Below are 23,597 nucleotides of genomic sequence, written 5' to 3' on the forward strand. Positions count from 1 at the left end.
ATTTTTCATTAAATATTTTAATGCTTAAAAAAGAAAATATTAAATATTTTTAAATATAATAAATAAATGCTATACTTGATACATTAACTGCATTCTCCGAAGTCATCTCAATGAAAACAAGAAAATAGAAGGATTTTAATTTCGATCAAGGATTAAATTGAAGGCCAGAAGGTACAAAGGTGGCGATGAGCAGTAATTATGAGCTGTAACAGGGGCAACAATTAAAGCGGTATCGTTTTATATCACGATGATTAGTGTGTCAGCTAATCAGGATTCATGAGGCAGTAAGCCACAACTGTAAACACTGATACAGATAAAAAGACGAAAAACCCTAACCACAACACACACACACTCACAGACATAGCAAATTATTAAGGGATAGACGTTGACGGCGTGCAGTGGAGTGGTGTTAGATAGGTGCATGTGCGTGTAGGGCTGGATAGAGAGAGAAAACAGAAGGCTAAAGTTGCCGTTACTGTGTGTGTCTCTCTCTCACAACTCACAAAAGTCACACAGAGACACAGACAGACAAGAGTGACTCGTAGGAATAGAGAGAACAGAGTGAATGAATTGAAGGGAGAAGAGTGAGGACGAAGAGGTTGTCCTTTACAGACTGTAGTTACTCGCCCCCACCAACCAACACTCTCCACCTGATCCCTCCCTTCCCCTCTCCCATTTCCATTCTCATATTTTTATATATTTTAAAATTAAAACCAAACCCTACATTTTCTCTCTCTAACTAACCCCTCTTCTTCCTATGTTAGGGTTCCTTTCTCTCTCCTTCTATTTCTCCATCAATGAATTATTAAGGTCTGTATGTGTGTGAATCTACATTGGCTTCGATGAATCCCTTTCTTCTTATTCTTCTTCTTTCGCTTTTCGTTTCGGTTTCTTCTTTGTCTCAACCGGAGCTCCGATCTCTCTTGGAATTCAAGAAAGGGATAACAACAGATCCGCTTCGGAAGGTGTTGGAGTCATGGAACCCTACTTCACTAGCTGACTACACTGCTTGTCCTCGCTCATGGGAGGGAATCCTCTGCGACGACCTCACCGGAAACGTCACCGGCATCGTCCTCGACCGCCTCGGCCTCGGCGGCGAACTCAAGTTCCAAACTCTCCTCGAACTGAAGATGCTCAGAAACCTAAGCCTCTCCGGGAACCATTTCACCGGAAGGTTAACCCCTTCACTCGGCACGCTCACCACTCTCCAGCATTTGGATCTTTCACAAAACAAGTTCTATGGTCCCATCCCTTCTCGGATCAACGAACTCTGGGGACTCAATTACCTCAATTTGTCCTTCAATGAATTCAAGGGTGGCTTCCCCACCAGCTTGACCAACCTTCAACAGCTCAGGGTCCTCGATTTGCATTCCAACGCCCTCTGGGGTGACATTGGGGACATTCTCTCCACTCTGCGGAACGTCGAACACGTGGATTTGAGCCTCAATCAGTTCTTCGGGGGGCTTGACCTCTCTGTTCAGAATGTTTCTGGCTTGGCCAATACAGTCCATTTTTTGAACTTTAGTCATAACAACTTGAATGGTCCCTTCTTTGGAAGCGATTCCGTTCAGTTGTTTCGCAACTTGCAAGTTCTTGATTTGACTAATAACTTGATCAAGGGGGAGCTTCCTTCTTTTGGGTCCTTGCCTGGGCTTCAGGTTCTGCGATTTGGCCGCAATCTGTTCTTTGGGTCTGTACCGGAGGAGTTGTTGCAGAGTTCTGTGTCGTTGGAAGAATTGGATCTTAGTGTCAATGGGTTTACTGGTAAATGTTTGCGGCTTCTCTTTTTGAGTTTTGACTAGTTTACTATTTTTTTCGTTTTTTTCTTTTTTTGAGTTTTGACTAATAACTTAATCTGTTCCTTCTCTTCCTATTTGATTATGGGTTCATTTCAATTGCACTCTTCCATGTGTCAGATTTTGACCGTGCTGTTAGCCGTGATAAACTAGGCGCAGATATCTATTTATACTGAAACGATATTTTGAGGATCACTAACTAGTGGAGCGTTTATGTCTATTTATATAATTTTTTTTTCTTCTTCTTTTGGCTTTTCTCTTTTCAAGTTTTGGTCAGGATATAATTACCACTGTCTAAGGCTATAGTTATGCTAGCTCAATTTTTTTAGGAGTACGCATGCGTATTAAAATTTTTACTTCCATTCCATTCTCTCATTACTTGATCAAAGGGAAGCTAAAAGTTGCTTCTATATGCATTTGATTGTGTATTTGTGGGCATGTACATGCATTTTAGTAATATTTGATATAGAAAAGGTGCATTACCGAAAACCCGGAACCCTTCTGATCATAGAATTTTGTTCCACCACAATGGTCACTGGAGGTGAGTAGAGGGGGTAAAAGTTATGTTTATAATGAAAGTTTATAAATTCCATTTTGCATGTGCTTGAATGGAAACAATAAGCTATGCATGCAACTAAAATCAACGCACATGTCTGTGTGAATATGCAGAGAGAGAACAAGAGTGGAAGGGAATGATGTTTAATCTCTATGTTATACATTTTCTTTGTGGATGGCCTTCCTTACTTCCAACGAGGCATTATTAGTCTGGTGTCTTAGTATCTTCTAAGGCTTGGTATTTGGCTCAGTTGTTTATTTTATTTTCTAGCGCAGTGATGACCTATGAGGTCCTTTCCTTCAGGTTGGATGTATAATCCTGAACTGTCTAATTTTTGCATTCAGTATAAACCTTTTCATCTCAATCTTCACTGTTTTAGAATTTAGACTTGGAGTTGTCCTATATTTTTTACTTTATATGAATTTATCTTTGTTTATTGCAATTTCCTTTTTTCTACTAATTATATCATTTAAAGCTTGTGTTTTGCAATTGAATTCACATGTTTCTTGTGAATATACCAATTTCACTTTACAGTTGTCAAGCAAATATTCTGGACTCCCTTTTGATTAAATATGTTAATGATAATTGCTTCATGGTTTGTGAAGTATTTCAGTTTTGGGGGGTTGTAGATTATTTACGAAAAGAAGTCAGTAAACTCAATAATCTGTTAATTAGTTTACATTTCTTTGCTTATTTACAGGCTCAATTGCTGTAATCAACTCCACAACTTTGAATAGTTTGAATCTTTCATCAAATGGTTTATCAGGCTCTTTGCCAACATCTTTGGGAAGTTGTACAGTGATAGACTTGAGCAGGAATATGTTATCTGGTGACATTTCTGTTATACAGAACTGGGAAGCCACGTTGGAGGTTATTGATCTGAGTTCAAACAAGCTGTCAGGATCCTTACCTCCTATTTTAGGGACCTATTCAAAATTGTCCACCATTGACTTAAGTTTAAATGAACTTAGTGGATCCATTCCAGGTAGTTTAGTAGCTTCACCGTCACTGACAAGACTAAATCTTTCTGGAAATCTATTTACGGGGGCACTTCGGCTTCAAAGTTCAGGGGCAAGTGAATTACTACTCATGCCTCCTTATCAGCCAATGGAATATCTTGATGTATCTAATAACTCCTTAGAAGGTGTCTTGCCTTCTGATATAAGTAGGATGGGTGGGTTAAAACTGCTGAATCTAGCAAGGAATGGCTTTTCCGGACAGCTGCCAGATGAGTTGAGCAAACTTTCTTATTTGGAGTACCTCGATTTGTCTAACAACAAATTTACTGGAAATATTCCTGATAAGCTTTCGTCCAGCATAACTGTATTTAATGTGTCCTATAATGATCTATCTGGTCGTGTTCCTGAAAATTTGCAGCGGTTCCCCCCTTCATCCTTTCACCCCGGAAATGAAAAGCTAAGGTTACCAAATGGTTCTCCTGGAGCTTCCTCAGTGCCTGATAATATTCCAGATACAGGTAGACATCATAATTCAAAGGGAAATATCAGGATAGCAATTATTCTTGCCTCTGTGGGTGCTGCTGTGATGATTGCTTTTGTTTTATTGGCTTATCATAGAACACAACTAAAAGAATTTCGTGGAAGAAGTGAGTTCACTGGTCAAACTACTGAAAGAGATGTCAAGTTAGGAGGACTCACGAGGCCTTCCCTCTTCAAGTTCAATTCAAATGTTCAACCCCCAACCACTTCGTTGAGCTTTTCAAATGATCACTTGTTGACTTCCAATTCGAGGTCACTCTCTGGACAGACAGAGTTTATAACTGAAATTTCTGAGCACGGCTTACCTCAGGGAATGGTAGCAACTAGTTCAGCATCTGTAACTCCTAATTTGATGGATAACCCTCCCACGTCATCTGGAAGAAAGTCTTCTCCTGGTTCCCCATTGTCATCCTCACCCCGTTTTATAGAGGGCAGTGAAAAGCCGGCGATGTTGGACGTTTACTCCCCAGATCGGCTGGCTGGGGAACTGTTCTTCCTGGATTCTTCGATGGCATTCACTGCTGAGGATTTATCTCGAGCTCCAGCTGAAGTTCTTGGCAGAAGTAGCCATGGCACTTTATACAAAGCTACTCTCGACAGTGGTCATATGTTGACTGTAAAATGGTTACGAGTGGGATTGGTCAAACATAAAAAGGAATTTGCTAGAGAAGTTAAAAGGATTGGTTCCATGAGGCATCCAAACATTGTCTCATTACGGGCATACTATTGGGGGCCTAGGGAACAAGAGAGGCTTCTTTTAGCTGACTACATACATGGGGACAGCTTGGCCCTCCATCTCTATGGTAATGGTTAACTTTTCTGTTGGCATATCTCACTCCATCCCCACTTTTCCAATCCTGTGTTTTTTTTTTTTAATATTTTTTTATTGCTTGCATTTATTGTGTCCTATAGTTATATCTGCAGTGCGCGATGCCTTTTAATTATGAGCATGAGTTTTCTTTTGGAAATAAGAATTTCCTTATACCTATGCATGCATGATGCAACAAAAAAATTGTAACTGCTGTGCAACTCGTTGCTAAAATATTAAATGTAATTGCAACTAATTGGGGGTATATTTCTCATCGTGTTCTAAACCTTTACATTTTTTTGAAGTTTTTTTTTTCTATTTCCGTCTTGCTTTTGGTTTGCCTTTCTACTTCAATTCCTTTCTTTAAGGTTTGAAAGGAAAGAGAGAGAGAATGGGGTTCAAATTGCTTTTGTAGCTTGGAAAATCTCTTCAACCCTTGATAACAAAGATAAACTTCATGCTTAATTTCTGTGATCTGCATGGCACAGTTAGATGATAGTATGACTGGGGGTTGTTCTAAATTTGTGGCAAAAAATAAACCATTGCATGGATTTTTGGGCCTTGATATACATTGCCTGTTCAGGCGGCTGAATGTGAGTAGATCATAGCCTATTCAAATTGGATTTGACTCTAAGAATGTGTTTCTTGTTGAGATAAAAAAAAAGAGAGTTACATAGCTGGATGCTGTCATCTATCCTCTCTGCCTCTGTCAATTTCCACTGGCTTCCTTCGGAAAAGCTGACAGACAAGGACTCATCTTGTCTAGTGTGTGTGAACTCTTGCAGTTGTACAAGCTGCATGGCCGTTACTAGGTGTATTGTAGAGTTTCAGGGGCTGTGTCTGTCCAAATGTTGGGTATTTTTTGTGCCTTGGTATCTCTAAGGTACAGCTTGACAAGCAGTTCATTGAAGCATGTTTAGAGCTCTTGAATTCTCTTTTTAGTGCCGCTTGTTCATGCAGGAATTTTTTGACATGATATGAGCTTTTTGTTAGTTGAGTATTATATCAATGTATCTGTTTTGCACAGAGACCACACCCCGGAGGCACTCGAGATTATCATTCAGCCAGAGATTAAGAGTTGCTGTTGATGTTGCTCGATGTCTTTTATACCTTCACGATCGAGGGCTTCCCCATGGAAATCTGAAGCCAACAAATATTTTGTTAGCAGGCCATGAAAACAATGCTCGTCTTAGTGACTATGGTCTGCACCGGCTTATGACCCCAGCTGGAATTGCAGAGCAGATACTAAATCTAGGAGCACTCGGATACCGTGCTCCAGAACTAGCTGCTGCATCCAAACCAGTTCCATCGTTTAAGGCTGATGTCTATGCACTTGGTGTGATCCTAATGGAGTTATTAACGAGGAAAAGTGCAGGTGACATAATATCAGGCCAATCAGGCGCTGTTGATCTTACAGATTGGGTTAGGCTGTGTGAGCGAGAAGGAAGGGTAATGGACTGTATTGACAGAGACATTGCAGGTGGGGAAGATTCCTCCAAAGAGATGGATGAACTGCTTGCAATATCTCTGAGGTGTATTCTCCCTGTAAATGAGAGGCCTAACATCAGACAAGTTTTTGACGATCTCTGTTCTATATCGGTTTGAAATTTTTGTACATTCGTCTGGGAATTAGTTTTTTTATTTTTGGTTCCTCGACCCGTTGCTATTTTCTGATTCTTTGTATCCATCTTATTTTCTCTCTTAATTGGTTTCATGCCTTATTTTTGGGCTAATCATCATATTCTTTTCTTCTATTCTCCTTTTTTTAGAAAAAGAAAAACAATATTTCTTGTAAAGCGACAATCATTGATTAATCGACAGTGCTTGTGTTTGATTTGAAAAGGAGATGTTTGAATTCTTTTCTCTTAACCTCTAGTTAAGTAGTCTATATTTCTTTATATTTCCCCTTGATGTCTCCAAAAATCATATCATCATCATTAAATGAAAATATTAACTTTCAGATTAGACAATGGGTGAATCATTCTTTTTTTATCAATCTGGTTAAACATATTAATTTTCACACGATGTCCAATAACATGCGAGCCCTAGAAAAGTGATTTAGATGTTGATATGTATATATATATTTTTCTGTCTCAGAATAGAAGACCATCTCAAATGTCTCAAACTGGTTATAATCTTAAAATAATTGGCTATTTGATTTAAATTGTATAAGTAAGCTGTTGTAATTCAATTAAATCATAACTTAAAAGAGTTCAAGAATCATATTCATGTCTTCAGATGATAATAATTTATAATAAAAGTCAAATTGAGAGTAGAATATCTCCATTTAAGGGATTGATGATGTTCGGTAAAATTAGGGGTGTTCATGATTCGATTCAAACTGCGGTGGCCGAATTGAAAATCGAATTAATCAAAACTGAAAAATCAAAAATTGAAAAAAATCGTAAAATTTGATTGGATTGGATCGATTTTTGTATTGGTTGGTGAAAACCGATCCAATGATTTTCCAATCTTATCATCTATCTACTTGGGTATTTTCTCAATCATAGCCTAAAAATCATATAACAAAATTTTAAATCAAAGATCCATTAACTCATCATGTTGGAAAAAGTAGGATGTGCTTGATCTATGTTATGTTTTTTTTTTTTTGGTAAGATACATAATATACTTTTATTATGAGTTATAGTTGTCCAACAGCTCCTTTATAGGATAAAAATTTGGGTTACTTTGTATCTCAGGCAACCATATTATAATTTTGTTGTTGGAGGTAAAAGATGGTAATTCAACTTTTTGTTGTACAATGCTTCTAGATTACACAATAATCTTCATACAAACTTTACAAAGCCGATACATACAAAATATATGTTATTTGCACAATAATCATTATACAAATCTTAGGTTTTTCAAAAAACTGAAAACCGATTTAATCCAAACAGAATAAAATTGGATTGGATCTGAAAAAAAATCCAAACTGAATAGATAATTACATGATTAAACCGAAGAGATTGGATCAGATGATTTTTGTTTCCAAAATTGATGCAATTCAGACCGGAAACATCCCTAGGTAAAATCAAGCTTCACAAGTGTAATCACATCTCTAGCATTGTTCAACAACCTTAACGGGGCGTTTGGTTCAGGAATTTTTTTTGGAATAGTAGGGAAATGAGATAGATAGAGAAATGATTGGAAAGATAGATAAAGTGAGATAGGTAGAAAAATGTAAAAAAAAAGTTGTTTGGTGGGAAAAAACTTTACTGGGAAAATTAGGTAACTTTATGAAATCAACAGTGCATTAAAAGCCAGATAATCGGTTTTCCGAAAAATCCCACCTTCAAATTGAGTTTCTAAACAGTGCGGATATCTATGTTTCTCATAAATCTAGACAAATTGGATAGATGAGTTTTTGGTGAAAAACGTTGAAACAAACATAGTGTTTCTAAAAGCCATACTTGAGAAAGATAGATATCCCCTAAAAAGCTTCCAACCAAACACCACCTAAGTAACGAGTTTGGGAGGCAACTTGATATCGTTGCCAATTTCCTTCAGACTTCGTTCTCTACCTTGTTGTATCAATGATGCCTACTAGATACTGGTGCGGCTCCCATGTCGTGTAAGAGTCACACACTGATAAAATTTGTAGCACTGAAAGTTGTCCAATTGGTCGAAAACTACTTAAGAGATAATTGGAACCACTTTAGCTAAACTAGCTAGCACAACTGCACGAGTTATCTTTGTAGTAAGCTATTTGGTGCATATATACCGCATTATCCAAGTATGTTATGTCTATTTCGGCCACTTCATCCAGGTTAGGGATAGGAAAGTACGGGTCTTGAAGGGGGTATTCAACATGGATTCATATGTAATTCTATCTTATATAATTCTAATTGAAGAAATTAGGCTCCAAAAGCTTAATATATTGTGCAAGTCATACCTCATTACTATTCTATTTTTTTTTTTTGGTAAATAATTACTATTCTATTTAAATAGTTTACATATACATCTAACACTCACATAATGTTGGAAATAAATAATAGTATAAAAAATTTGTTTTTATTTTGATTTACATTTTATCTCTCTTTGAAAAATTTGTTTTTATTATGTGACCACAAGTGACTGAAAGAGAATGAAAAGAAAATTTAATACTGGGGATGAACTAAACTTGTAAAATTGTTTAACATAAAGAGATTTTATTTGCGTGGGCTTAGCTTACTAGATGGACTCATCAATTTTTCAATTACAGCATGGTCATTTCTTTACGAGGCCCGATATTGTAGCCATAACAAAATTAAATTCTAGGTCATTTCCCAATACAATATAATATAATACATCTTATTAAAATAAATTATAATTTACATGGAATTGAGATTGGATTTAATTTCTTTTGGTGAATAAAAAAAAAGACGTTGTTCCAGTCCAAAATTCGCAACGAAGAATCACTGGAAAAAAAAAAAACTAAATTAAGACTTATAAACGACAATCTTAATTATCAGTGTAGTTAATCTTTGCGGGAGATGAGTCGATAATCCATATGGCTAGGGATTGTGCTAAAATCAAACAAGTCTGGACTGAGTTACTTCCCCATAATTTCTTACCAGATTTTTTACAGTTGACTTAAATTTGTGGTTATTGCAGAATTTAAGAATCGGGTCTTGTGTGTGTCTCAATGTACCATGGGCCACTATTTTTTCTACAACTGTTGAGAATGGTTTAGAATATACTTGTAATTATTCAAGTTAGTTGTGTTAGTTAATTTAGCTCCTAATTTCACGGAGATTAGTTAGAACGTTGACACAGTTAGTAACTGTCTCAACTCCTTTATTCACAACTTCATCTTCATGTATATAACCAAGTGCAGTGTTGCAATACAGTAATGATAATTCTTCTCTTCCAGATCAATATGAGTTTCTTGGATTCTGATATGGTATCAGAGCTCTGAAGAGAGCTCTGGTATCGCAATTCTTGTTTTTCGTTTGCTCTTGTTTCATTCTTGTTTTTTTTCTGAAGTTGAAGCTTTCTTTGAAGTTGAAGAATTTGCTTCTTTCTCTGAATTTTGTTCAAGATGGCGAACCAGAGTCCTCTTCCAGATCATTTGATGAATCCATCAAACTCTTTGTACCTTCATCCCAATGAAAATCCTTCCATGGCTCTTGTTGCTCCTCCTTTGAATGCACGCAACTTTCATACCTGGTTACGTGCCATGAAAATGGCTCTTCTTTCTAAAAACAAACTCTGTTTCGTCGATGGAAGCTTTGAAGTTCCAGACGAACATGATCCTCTTTTTCCAGCTTGGGAGCGTTGTAACACAATGGTGTTATCTTGGATTCATCGTTCCATTGATGAATCTATCTCCAGATCAATTTTATGGATCGAAAAGGCCGCAGATGTGTGGTGCGATCTTCGTGAAAGATTTTCGCAATCTGACGTTTTCAGAATTGCAGACCTGCAAGAGGAGATACATCGCTTGCACCAAGGAGAGAAATCAGTGAGTGACTACTACACTGAAATGAAAACGCTGTGGGATGAGCTCTATACTCTTCATCCATTACCAAGTTGTTATTGTGGTGCTCTTGATGTAATAAGAAGGTCAAGAGAGCGTGATCAGGTAATCATATTTTTAAAATGCTTGAGTGATCAATTCTCTAGTGTTCGATCACAGATCATGTTGATTGAACCACTTCCGAACATGAACAAAGCCTTCTCTCTTGTTACACAACAAGAGCGCCAATTGAGTTGTGAGATCCATAATGAAGCTTTACTGCCAAAAGCATATGTTGCAGATCAACGTGGAAATCGAAACATGAATTTTAATAAATTCAAATCCACAAAACCGAGGAGTACCAAGCTATGTACCTATTGTGGAAAGACCAATCATACGGTTGATACATGCTATGCTAAGCATGGTTATCCGCCGGGTTTCAAGTTTAAACCAAGAAATTCCTCTGCTAATGCTGTTATGAATGCAGATGATGGTGTTCCAATGCAAGCTGCAAAACAAGATGATGTAGTTCTTTCACAAGAACAATATCAGAATATGTTGAATCTGATTCAGCAAACACACATTCAAAATGGAGAGGTTGCTGCACCTACACATGCTGTCAATATGACTCATACTTCATCAGCAAGTGCTTTTGCTACTGCATCTCAAGGTTCTGGTAAGGCATCTATTAACTGGATCCTAGACACGGGTGCAACGAATCATATTTCATGTGTATCTTCATCTTTTACTTTGCTGAATAAAATCAAACCAGTTTCTATAACTTTGCCTGATGGTTCCACAATTATGGCACATTATTCAGGAACTGTTCATTTGCTACCAAAACTGATTCTAACTGATGTTCTTTTCATACCAGAATTTTGTGTCAATTTGATCTCAGTGGTGAGACTGGTTCAATCACATGAATGTGAACTTATTTTTCGTGATTCTTTGTGCCATATCAAACAGATCAGGTCCCAACAAGTGATTGGTTCAGCTATAGTATGTAATGGACTCTTCATGCTGGAATCAAGATACGAAGAAGGCAGAAACATGAAGTTGATTGATACTTTTAATAAATTTTGTACCAGTAGACAAGTTAACAATTTATCTACTGATACTTCCAATTTATGGCATTTTCGTTTAGGCCATACTTCAGATTCTGTACTGAAAGTGATGTGTAATAAGTTTCCCTTTATCACTCAAAGTAATAATGCTCCTTGTGACATTTGCCATATGGCAAAACAGAAAAAGTTGTCTTATGAGATGAGTACCAGTAAAGCTTCCAAGGCATTTGATTTGATCCATGTAGATATATGGGGTCCTTTCTCCACCCCTTCTATCACAGGACACAAATATTTCTTGACCATAGTAGACGATTTTTCAAGGTTTACATGGACTCTTTTAATGCATAATAAAGGGGAAACTAGAACTCATTTGCGGAGCTTTATTGCTATGGTTGAAAACCAATTCTCTGCTGTTATTAAAATAATTTGAAGCGATAATGGAATTGAGTTTGCTATGGATGAATTTTATTCAAGCAAGGGCATCATTCATCAGACCTCATGTGTTGCGTGTCCTTAGCAGAATGGCATCGTTGAGAGGAAACACCAACATTTGCTTAATATTGCTCGAGCCTTAATGTTTCAAGCCAACTTACCCGTTCAGTTCTGGACATTTTCCATTTTACATGCTGCACACTTGCTGAATCGGTTAAGTAGTCCAGTTATTCAGAATTACACTCCTTATGAGATGCTATATTCTGCTCCACCAGCTCTTATTCACCTAAAAGTATTTGGGTGTCTTTGTTTTGCTAGCACCCTTTCTTCTCATCGTCAGAAATTTAATTCACGAGCCAGGAAGTGTATTCTCTTGGGTTATAAAGCTGGAACGAAAGGGTATGTCCTCTATGATTTACAATCTCATGAGATTTTTGTTTCAAGAAATGTAGTTTTCTCTGAAAGTCACTTTCCTTTCTCTACCTCAGAAAAGCAATCTTATGACATATTAGCTACTGTTTCACCTAACACTCCTAACCAATTATCAGATGACCCTTTTGTTTCTCCTATCCCACCTAATACCAACATCACTCGTGATCCTATTCCAACCAACATGGATTTTATTTCAGAACCTCAATCTTCACTACCTTTACACACTACTCAAACTTTACCTCCACCTAATCCTACTGTTTCTATCAACAATGATGTTGACCTTCCTCAACCCCGTCATTCCAAAAGAATTAAAAGGACTCCATCCTACCTAAATGACTTCCATTGCTCCTTATTAAATAAAGCCACTTATCCTTTATCCTCTGTACTGACATATGATACCTGCCCCTCCACCCATCAGTCCCTTTGTTTCAATTTGAACTCTCACACTGAACCCAGTAGCTATTCTGAGGCAATGAAACACCAATGTTGGAGAGATGCTATGAATACTGAAATATTGGCTTTAGAGCAAAATAATACTTGGATCATTACTGATCTCCCTCCTAATAAACACCCCATTGGATGTAAATGGGTGTTCAAGGTGAAGTATCATGCTGATGGCAAAGTGGAGAGGTATAAGGCGCGTCTAGTAGCAAAGGGGTATACTCAAATTGAAGGAGTAGATTTTCTTGATACTTTCTCCCCTGTTGCAAAAATAACTACCATTAGAACACTGCTTGCCATTGCTGTTTCGAAGAGCTGGATCATTGAGCAGTTAGATGTCAATAATGCTTTCTTGCATGGAGACTTGGATGAAGATGTCTACATGCTTCTTCCTTCTGGCATGCAGAATGCACAATCTAACCAAGTATGCAAGTTGAGGAAATCTTTGTATGGCTTGAAACAAGCCAGCCGTCAGTGGTACTCGAAGCTTACTTCTGCTCTTTTGTCTATTGACTATCAGCAATCTGAAGCAGATCACTCACTGCTCATCAAATCTCACGGAAGTTCTTTCACAGCTCTTCTTATTTACGTTGATGATATAATTTTGGCTGGGGATGATATGAAGGAAATTCAATACGTTAAGCAATTCCTTGATGCTCAGTTCCACATTAAGGATTCAGGGGCCCTACATTACTTCCTTGGTTTAGAAATCATGCGTTCTGATAATGGTCTGGTGCTAAACCAACGGAAGTATGCCTTAGAATTGATTAATGATGGTGGTTTGATAGGCTCTAAGCCATGTTCTACTCTAATGGAACCAGGTACCAAATTAGAGAAGGATAAAGGACAACCTTGTTCTGATCCTGGAAGTTATAGAAGACTGGTGGGAAGGTTGTTATATTTAACAACAACTCGACCAGATATATGTTATGTGGTGCAGCAACTCAGCCAACATGTTAGTCATCCCACTGATGTTCATATGCAGGCTGCCATTCGTGTATTGAAATACTTAAAGGGATCCCCAGGCAAAGGTCTCTTTTTTAGTGCGAAAAATGAGGCAAAAATCAGTGCCTTTGCAGATTCTGATTGGGCAACATGCCCTGATACAAGACGTTCAATTACTGGCTATTGTTTATTCTATGGTTCCTCTTTAATTGGATGGCGATCAAAGAAACAAACTACAGTTTCTAGATCATCATCAGAGGCAGAATATAGGGCTCTAGCATCCCTAACATGTGAATTACAATGGCTGCGTTATTTGTTAGATGACCTGAAAGTTCAATTGGCTCAACCCATGGCAGTGTTCTGCGATAATAGGTCTGCAATCTATCTTGCTCATAATCCTGCCTTCCATGAACGTTCCAAACATATCGAGATAGATTGCCATATTGTACGGGAGAAAATCAATAGTGGTCTCATTCATTTACTCCCTATTGCTTCCAAAGAGCAGCTGGCTGACTCCTTCACAAAAGCTTTATCACCATGCACGTTTCTGCAATTGATTGGCAAGTTGGGGTTAGTTGATATACACCTCCCAACTTGAGGGGGGATGTTGAGAATGGTTTAGAATATACTTGTAATTATTCAAGTTAGTTGTGTTAGTTAATTTAGCTCCTAATTTCATGGAGATTAGTTAGAACGTTGACACAGTTAGTAACTGTCTCAACTCCTTTATTCACAGCTTCATCTTCATGTATATAACCAAGTGCAGTGTTGCAATACAGTAATGATAATTCTTCTCTTCCAGATCAATATGAGTTTCTTGGATGATAACAACTGTTTGGTTTGCTTGGAGATGGAGGAAATTGTGCATGGGAATACAACGAAGGGTCAAGCTTATAAAGCTCAAACGATCAAGAGTGCAGTTTCGGACTATGCATCAGCTTGGGAGTTTAATAATGATTCGGTTTCCAAGAAGAATCATGCTGTTGTCTCAGTTTGTTGGTCTCCTCCTATTAATGGCTGGGTTAAATTGAACACAGATGGAGCTGCTAGAAACTATGGTGGGGGAGCAGCCTGTGGTGGTGTTATTAGGGATGCTTCTGGTCATTGGCTTCAAGGTTTTGCTTATCATATTGGATCTTGTTCTGCTTTTGTGGCCGAACTTTGGGGTGTGCTTAAAGGGCTAGAAGTAGCTTGGGCTGGTGGTTGGAAACATATTATTCTTGAAAGTGATTCTTTGTCTGTTATCACTTTGCTCACCAAAGATGGTGGAGCAGCTCGAGAGTCCCGGTTGGTGACTCGTATTCGAGCATGGTTTCTAAGGGATTGGGAGATTTAGCTGGTTCATGCTTACAGGGAGAGTAATAGGTGCGTAGACTGGTTATCTAAGTACCCGCTGGATCATCCATTATAGCAGAATTTTTGTTCTTTTCCTTCCCCTCCCCCTGGGATTTGGCTTCTGTATTTAGCAAATTTTTTAGCGTCTAGCGCTATGCGTAGAATCTCCTTTGTTTAGTCTCTGTGGGGTTTTCCCCTACAGTTCACAAAAAAAAGCCTTGCGGGTAAAAATGGTCATGGTATCTCTCACTTATTGTTTGCGGACGACATTCTTTTATTTGCATAAGTTGAGCCTGACTAAATGATCTTAGTTCTTAAATGTATTGGCCTCTTTGAGGAGATTTCTGAGCTCAAGTTTAGTGTCCAGAAAACTTTTATCTGTTTCTCAAAAAAATACTCCTGATCTTGTTGCGGAAGAACAGACTGCGATGTGTGGATTTAAAGCATACTAGAAATATTGGTCGTTATTTAGGGGCTTGGATGATTCATGGGAGATCCACAAAGCAGCACTTTATTCATATTACCGATAAAATTACTTCCAAACTTGGAAGTTGGCAGCCGCTCACATTACCTCAAGCTGGGAGAATTACTCTTGTGAGGTCAGTTGTGGATTCTATTCCATATTTTCATATGTAATATGGAAAACTTCCAATTGGTATTTGTCAGGAGATTGAAAAATTATCTAGATCTTTCATTTGGGGTGATTATCCTTTGCATCAAAAATCACATCCTATTGGTTGGGATATTCTACAACGTCCAAAAGAAAAAGGTGGTCTTGGTTTAAGAAAAATAACTTTGATGAATGATGCATTTCTAGGGAAGTTGGTTTGACATCTCTACTATGAGGAACACTCTCTTTGAGGTCGGGAACTCAAGGCACTTAACTGTAATAATTATGCCATTTCCTTCACGCCTATCTCTGGGTGCTCACGCCTCTAGAGTAATCTATGTCGTCTTTGGGAACAACTTCAACTTCATATGACATGGACAATTGGATATGGGCGAACTATTTTTTTTGGGACTAATAACTGGCTATTCAATGATGCATCTCTTAGTGATCTTACATCGTCTGTCCGTGTAAGTGAACAGTTCAAGTTGAATATTGATTATGTTTATGATTCTGGGGATTGACAGATTGATATTTTAAAAAATTAGTTACCTCAGAATGTAATTCCTCACATTCGAAGTGTTATTCCTCCCTTTGCACTGGATACTCCTGATCAAAAGCATTGGTCCTTACCTATGGGGGAGTTGATATCTATTAAAACTCTGTATTCGCTACTAAGTGGGGCTCGTGACTTAGATCACCTTGGTTGGGATGACTGGTGTTGGTCTAAGATCTGGAAATGACATGGTCCCCATCGTATAAAACTCTTATTATGGAAGTTAGTGCAGGTAAAATTTTGGTAAATAATTGGATTGCTTCTTGGTCACACAGTAATAACCGTTGTCCTGTATGTAATCATGGGGAAGAATCAGTTATACATGCTTTCCGGGATTGTGAAGTGATTCGGGAGATTTGGTGTGAATTTGTTCCTTTGGATAAGGAGGATGATTTTTTCTCGGGAGACTTATTTTATCAGTTGCATGAGTTCTGGTTCTTGGATAAATTGCACGTTCAAAATTGGAATACATTATTTGTAGTTGTTATTTATCAGATTTGGCTTTGGAGAGCTCATTCCAATGTGTTTGCACCTTCTCTACCTCATTCTCCTTCTAAAATTTTTAGTCAATGTACGGTCATTATGAAATTGTGACTACGAAGTTGATTGTCCTATGGATGCATTGTTCGTTGGGAGTTTCCTTCCTTAGGTTTTATCAAATTAAACACGGATGGGGCTGCAAGGGGATCTCCTGGTGCTGTAACATGTGGTGGCTTATTTAGGAATCACTAGGGTGCTTGGCTTGGTGGTCTTTCTTTTCATATTGGCATTTGTAATGCTTTTTCAGCAGAGCTTTAGGGAGTTTGGCATGGCCTTAATATTGCTTGGCAGAGAGGTTGGCATCGATTGATTCTTGAAAGCGACTTCACTTTGGTGGTCGCCTTGCTCACCAGACGGGGTGCAACAGCTTGTGAGTCTCGTTTATTGACTCGGATACGAGCACTCTTAGATCAGGATTGACAGATTTTGCTTGTTCATGCATACCGTGAAGCCAACTTTTGTGCTAATTATCTTGATACTCTTCCACTTTAGAATGCTTCAATAACGAATGATATTATTTTTGCGAATCCTCCTAAACCTTTATAGCTTCTGCTCCATGCGGACACTGCTAGAGTTTGCCATCCGAGGAAGGAAATGGAAAATCTTTTGTCTTCAATTTTCTATTTGTTTAATTTGTGCATTTTCTTCTGTTTGTTTTTCATCCTTTTGATGTATAAAAAAAGTGTAGTTAATATTTCTGTAACTTTGTTTAAAATTGTAATGCGTTTATAGGCTTTACACTTTTTGAACATAGAACTAATTCCAATTAGATATTGGTTTGACCTGGCTAAATGTTTTTAGTGAGTTTTTTTAGGGCTTTGTATTTGTCATGTCATAGGACATATTTCTTGTCATGCTACAGATACAACAGTTGTGGGTTCCACCATTTTAAATAAATAAACAAAAAAATAAAATGGTTTCACGACTTTTGAAGTATCTGCGAGACGAGAAATCAATTTCCTGCAACAGGGTGATTGATTTTGAGACATTGACCAGTATGCCACTCTTATGAATAGTATTTACTTGTATGCCATGTTCCAATCAAATTTTGTCAAAATACCACGTCACATTCTGGTTACTCCAACAAGCGAGAATGAACTGGACACGTGGCAACGTCTGCATGGACAGCCATTCTCGCTCAGCAGCCCAGCGAGAACGGCAAGGTGCTGACACATGGCAAAAGTACAGGCATTCTCGCTGAGCAGTCCAGCGAGATTAGCAACCTGGAATGCTTTTGCAGATGTGGCAGTTTGTCATATTGACCAACCATTCTCACTATACATTTCAGCGAGAATGACTACCCATGCAGACGCTGCCACGTGTCCAGTCCATTCTAGCTTGTTGGCGTAGCGAGAATGTGACGTGGCATTTTGGCAAAATTAGATTGGAACGTAGCATACAGATAAATACTATTCATAACAGTGGCATACTTGTCGATGTTCCATTGAATTTCCCTTTTTTTTATATACCTACTAGTTTATCTATTACCCGTTGGTTCAAGTGATGTTGGACCATTATAGGGGTGACAATTTTCAATGGGTTTTTATTGAGTTTCGAATTCTTGCTGTGCATTTAAAACTGTAGGACTCATTTTATTTTTTATTTCTCTTAAAATTCATGACTCAAGGAAAATCCAGCTCATTGATATATTAGTCAATGTTAAATATTTCCTGAATGTGAAAACAGATATTATATACAGATTTTATATCGTTTTTTGGTTTTGGAAACTGGATGGTATTTATTTGTTTTTGTTATTTTTTTTTGATAAATTACAAATATGGGAGGTAATTATATTCTATTCGACCAGGGAACATTTATATTATCTTGGGGCTAGATCTCCCAAATGGCCAAAAGGAATTTGTATTCATAAGGACTTAATTCAAAATATTACTTAACCAGAATTAAACATGTATCGCTTAAACCAATCTGATCGTATATCCTTAACTGTATTATTCTAAGATACACATGTGATTTTCCTAAAACGTAGACAAAAACAACCATGAAAATTTGAGGATGAAAAATAACTTCAGAAATAAAATCAAAGTTTGTGAAATCCACCTTTTAATAGTTGACTGATCCCTCTCCATGCCCCATCGCTCGAGAAAATAGAGAGAGGAAGAGAAAGAAAAGGCACAAGTGGAATGTCCTCAGACTCAAATTTTTGATAGTGACACTAGAAGCAAGAAGTTCATATGTTGAGTCAGGTCAGGGCCATTGTTCTTTTACAAGATTTTCGTATATATTGTTGACCCTTTTTAAGTTTTGAATTTTTAAAACGAATGTTCTATGTTGGCTTAATTATTAGTACTTAATTTTTTTTTCTTTGAAATGCATGATGCAAGAGTTTTCTTTCAGGGTTGATTTTTAAGTACCATTTAAGTAAGAGAGAATCTCTCAAGTCCCCCAACCAATGCACGAATTGGCCAATCTGAATGCACTGTAGAAATGGTTGTGGTGGTGGGTTATGGGTTTTGGTGCATTCATACAGAGAGAGGAAAGAATTTTTAAGTATAGTGAAGTTAGGTTGGGGGTGAGAGGACAGCGGGGCGAATTGTAAGCCTCAAAATACGGGTCAAACAAGAATGGATGGTGCCATTCCCTTAGATTCTAAGCATTCCCTTTTACGTAATTTAATACTACTACCCCTCCAAAATACACTCCTTCTCTCCTCTCTTTCACCACCCACTTTGATAGAACACTTCTCAAAATCCTAGCCCAAAAATAAAGTCATTGATAATCCTAATAAGGTCTCATTCCAACAAATTAAACACACATTATATTTTGAGAGACATGTACTAATTAATCTCTGCATAATCTGTGATAAGGTGAACTGAGTATTAACTCTTCTATCTCACTTGATCTCAATTTAGAATGATTATAGACTTTACCTCATATGTGTGTAATTGAAAGGTGAGTTTTCGGTTTCTTTGTATTAAGTTAGGGTGTGCTTCAAGGGAAAATATAAGTCATTTTGTGTGTAGGACAAATATAGTTAAGCAGTTAACTGTCTTAGTCATCTACAAGGGAATTAAAATGCGAAATTATAATTGTTGAAATCAAGCAACTGTCTTAGATTCTCGTATGAAAGCTCGGGTGAGATGTCCCAAATCACCATACCCTCCCTATCCATCAATTATCCATCACAAAAATGACAAATGTCATTTTTTTCCTAAAGATTATCAATTTATCTTGAAAGGTGTCCAATCTTTTTCCTTGTTGCAGTGACATTAATATTAAATAAGGAGGAATCGTTTTCAGATGGCTTAAAAGTTTGGAAGCAATTTCATAATCATGAACTAAAAGAATGAGTAAGTCTGTGTTTCTTAATTACCTGATGATTACTATGAATGTGGCGTGGGTACTTTTGAGGGCTATATGGGGATGTTGAGGACTACTCTATCGGAGTCATTAAGTTAGTGACTTAGGATGTGTTTGATTGTATTATGCTTTTTTTATTCTTAAAATTGGTTCGTAGAATAGTCAATGAAATAAGTGTTTTTGTATATTTTTTAAAATTTAAAAATTAAAATACAAAACAAAAATAATTCAAATATATTCTTTAAGTTTGATTCTAAAAACAAAAAATTGTTATAATTTTTAAATTTTTGTTTTTACAAAAGAGGCTTTGTCAAACGAATTTTTATTATTTTAAAAGTAAAAAAACTATTTTTCAAAACAAATTTCAAATAAAGTCTTAGTCTACAAGGATAAAAAAAACGGTGATTGGATGGATCATAGGATTTTCTTCAAAAGAAGCTAGACGCCAACTATAGCATTCCGATCTCAAATTGGTTTTTTTTAATAGACATATTCTAATTGATTTACCCTTTCGTAACTAGTTTGATTTGAAGTGAGTCCTAGAATTAAAACTTTAAATTCTTTCCAAAAACGGTACTGGGGAACAGTGGCGGAGCCAGGGGAAAGACCCAGCTAGTGCCAAAAGATCCAATTAGCAAAATCTACCCATATGCTAGCCACCTAGCCACCAGCTAGCCACCAAGTGGCTCCGCCACTGCTGGGAAGGATCGAACATAGAACATATGCTCTTACTCTCATATGTTTATTTTATTGACGTCAACTAAACTACCATCATTTAATTAAATTAGGTTATTTTGAATTTGATGACAAGATACGAATATTTTCAATTGTGGCAGTACAAGGTTTATGTTTGAATAAACAACATATATGAAGTTATTTTCACTCGTCAATAAGATGATATTAACACAAACATACTCAATTTATAAATAATATATGAGCTTAAATAGATTGCCAATTGTCCAGCTGCCCTCATTCCCTGAATAAGAAGCAAGAACCACATGCATGGCAGCAACTAAATCAGAAAGTTGATTAAGAAAGTCAAACACATTTAAGAACTCACACGTGAGCAAGCACTCATTGAGCTGGCATTTATACAACATTAACAATATATTCTCTTCCCTCTCATTTCTCTTTCTCTCTCTTCCTCCATGAATTATTTCTCAGAGTGATAAGCTATTCAGCTTTCTAGTATTAGTCTATAATTCATGAAATCCTCGTACACAAACCAGAGAGGTTTTAAACATCAGCAACAAACAAAAACCACTAACTTCTTCTCCCAATATCACTTTTTTCTCTCAAGCTTTCTTTCTATTTCTCTCACTATATATATAATAAAACCCTTTTTGTCTATTTCTTTTATATATTAAATATATATAGTTGGACTGTTTTGTCCTTGTATACCTTGCCTTTTAAGCACACTCATTTTCTACCCATATTTTCCTTTCTTCTTCCCTTCTGGTTTCTCTAGCACCTCTCTCTCTCTCTCTCTCTCTCTCTATTTTCCCCCCAAGTGACTCCTACTTCATACTCAAAGGGCATGCCTGAATGTCCAGAGAAAGGTAAAGCACATAAATCTCTTCTCCATCTCTTAAGTCTCAGCTATCTTCTTTATACGTTTATATATGTATATGTCTCTACTACTTCCTAGCTTGAAACTTTTTCCATCATGTCAAATCTTATTTTTCAAACAATATATAGCATATATATGAATGCTCTATGACATAGTTCTAATTTAGTCCTTTTCTGAACTCATTAATTTGGTGATCATCAAAGTTCAAATAGCCTTTTTGTTATCCCTTAATTAAAAAAATATATATATTAGATAATTAATTTGTTGTGAATGAGTCTGCTAATATAATTAACTTTCATGCTTATATTGTAGGGAGAGATTTGATGAGATAGGGAAGAAGATCAAGAGGGAAGGAGATGTTTCTTCTCAAATGGGGAGAAAACATATGTTGGGCCCTCCTGGAACCCTAAATACCATTACCCCTTGTGCAGCATGTAAACTTTTGAGACGAAGATGTGCCCAAGAATGTCCTTTTTCTCCATATTTCTCTCCTCATGAACCCCAAAAGTTTGCTTCTGTCCACAAAGTTTTTGGTGCTAGCAACGTCTCAAAGATGCTAATGGTAAATATATCTATATATTATACACATTTAACACTGGCTAATTGTTATATCGTATGTATTTCAACTAATGGATTTTAAATAAAGTGAAGGATAAAGATTATGGAGAAAAAAAAAAAAAGTAATAATTTCTGCCATGATATGTGTTTTAGGAGGTACCAGAGTGTCAGAGAGCCGATGCTGCAAATAGTCTAGTTTATGAGGCTAATGTGAGGCTAAGAGACCCTGTCTATGGATGCATGGGTGCAATTTCTTCTTTGCAACAACAAGTTCAATCTTTACAAGCTGAACTTAATGCAGTAAGGGCAGAAATACTTAAATACAAACTCAGGGAAGCTAACATGATACCTTCCTCTCATGCTCCAATGCTCCCTTCCTCTGGGACTGTTTCAATTGCTGCTCCACCGCCTCCGCCGCCACCTCCACCACCGCCTCCTCCTCCTCCTCCTCTTCCTCCATCTTCTTCCTCTTCTTCCATGTACATCCAACAGAGGGATCCCACCAATTATAGCAGATTTTTAAGTGATAATATTTCCTATTTTGGTTAAATTTGCAGACTAAAAACAATTTTATTCTATTTATTTCTCTCTAAGATGCATCAAGGTGGAATAAAGTAAGTAAAGAGAAGGAGAGTATTTGATACTTGATGTTATTTTTCTTTTTTTCTTGTTATTCTCATAATCCATATGATAAATGCTCAAAATTTCCCCTCGATATGGTTGGTTAAACGTTAATTTCTTCTACTACTTTTATACTAAAGCTACTACTATTATGAAAAATGCTCCTTGATCCTGTGATTAACATCATTTCTTCCTCAGCCTCAAGTACAACTGATGTAGACACAATTCCAATTTGGTATATATCGTATGCCAATTTTCTCTCTTTTTTTATTTTATGAAGCAAAGGACAACAAAGTGGGGAAAAAAAACTTGCTTTATTCAATATGGTTTGTGAAAGATTGTAAGGGTAGGAGGAGTGAATCCTTGGTATTGTTGTTGGTTAGAATTAGTTTTGCACATGACAGCTATATATGGTTCGTGACTATGATCACATTTCTTAAACATGTTAATCTGTGCCACTGAAGTATCTGAGTTTGCTGTCTGAAGTTGCGGGAGACAAAAGGTATGCTTGTGATCTTCACCATGTTGAGTCAGAATTAAACTTTTGAGAAATTTGGTTAATATATGTGGGAAGCATATTTACAAAATGAGCTATTTTTTTACGTCAAGTTATCTATTATTTGTATTATACAGTCAAACTTGTATCTGATATTGCTATAGCCCGCAGAAAAAGCAGAATCTTATACTGTAGATGATTGTGTTTTGATTTTTTTAATTTTTTTTTAAAACTGTTTTGTAGAATAATTATGAAAAACAGTTGTTTTCTGTGTTTTTTTGGTTTTGAAAGTTAAAAATCAAAGCAGAAAATAAAAACAATTCATTTCTAAATTTGATTCTATAAACAAAAAAATAGTTACAGTTTTTAATTTTTTTTTTACAAAATAGGCCTTTACAAACGAGTTTTTTTATTTTTTTGTTCTGAAAACTAAAAAACTATTTTTATTTAATCAAACACTTTTTTATTTTTGGCTTAGATATGTGATGAAGGAAACTCTTTAGATTTTCAAAAGATTAACTGTCTATTTGATGGTGTTTTGATTTTTTTTTAAATCGTCTTATAAATTAAGTAGTTATAGAAACAA

At 36.7% G+C, this 23,597-nt stretch overlaps 2 protein-coding genes across 3 annotated transcripts; both read left to right on the forward strand.

The window, feature by feature from the left end:
- Nucleotides 1-485: 485 nt before the first annotated feature.
- On the forward strand, nucleotides 486-6,454 carry LOC133315066 (probable inactive receptor kinase At5g10020). 2 transcript variants are annotated; one of them, XM_061516610.1, is made up of 3 exons: nucleotides 486-1,764; nucleotides 3,053-4,654; nucleotides 5,687-6,454. In XM_061516610.1, exons 1-3 carry the CDS (start codon nucleotides 843-845, stop codon nucleotides 6,262-6,264), a joined length of 3,102 nt encoding a protein of 1,033 aa, XP_061372594.1. In that variant the 5' UTR covers nucleotides 486-842; the 3' UTR covers nucleotides 6,265-6,454. The 2 variants fall into 2 exon arrangements, with proteins under 2 accessions (XP_061372594.1, XP_061372595.1); XM_061516611.1 differs by having other exon boundaries at nucleotides 486-1,614; nucleotides 3,047-4,654.
- Nucleotides 6,455-21,236: 14,782 nt separating this feature from the next.
- Nucleotides 21,237-22,458, forward strand: LOC133315067 (LOB domain-containing protein 15-like). The gene is made up of 3 exons (XM_061516612.1): nucleotides 21,237-21,325; nucleotides 21,649-21,898; nucleotides 22,048-22,458. The coding sequence occupies exons 1-3, from the start codon at nucleotides 21,312-21,314 to the stop codon at nucleotides 22,441-22,443; spliced, it is 660 nt and encodes a 219-aa protein (XP_061372596.1). The 5' UTR covers nucleotides 21,237-21,311; the 3' UTR covers nucleotides 22,444-22,458.
- Nucleotides 22,459-23,597: the final 1,139 nt, after the last annotated feature.

The sequence above is a fragment of the Gastrolobium bilobum genome, unplaced genomic scaffold (assembly GCF_033153095.1).
Source record: "Gastrolobium bilobum isolate Gb01-03AN ecotype WA unplaced genomic scaffold, APGP_CSIRO_Gbil_v1 utg3760, whole genome shotgun sequence".
In the NCBI taxonomy this organism is placed as follows: domain Eukaryota; kingdom Viridiplantae; phylum Streptophyta; class Magnoliopsida; order Fabales; family Fabaceae; genus Gastrolobium; species Gastrolobium bilobum.

What these genes read in the sequence shown, in the direction of transcription:
- LOC133315066 (XM_061516610.1), top strand. Translation starts at nt 843, where the DNA reads ATGAATCCCTTTCTTCTTATTCTTCTTCTTTCGCTTTTCGTTTCGGTT. An exon ending in TAGTGTCAATGGGTTTACTG is followed by an intron (nt 1,765 to 3,052) that starts GTAAATGTTTGC and finishes GCTTATTTACAG; the next exon opens with GCTCAATTGCTGTAATCAAC. An exon ending in CTTGGCCCTCCATCTCTATG is followed by an intron (nt 4,655 to 5,686) that starts GTAATGGTTAAC and finishes TGTTTTGCACAG; the next exon opens with AGACCACACCCCGGAGGCAC.
- LOC133315067 (XM_061516612.1), top strand. An exon ending in ACGTCTCAAAGATGCTAATG is followed by an intron (nt 21,899 to 22,047) that starts GTAAATATATCT and finishes TATGTGTTTTAG; the next exon opens with GAGGTACCAGAGTGTCAGAG.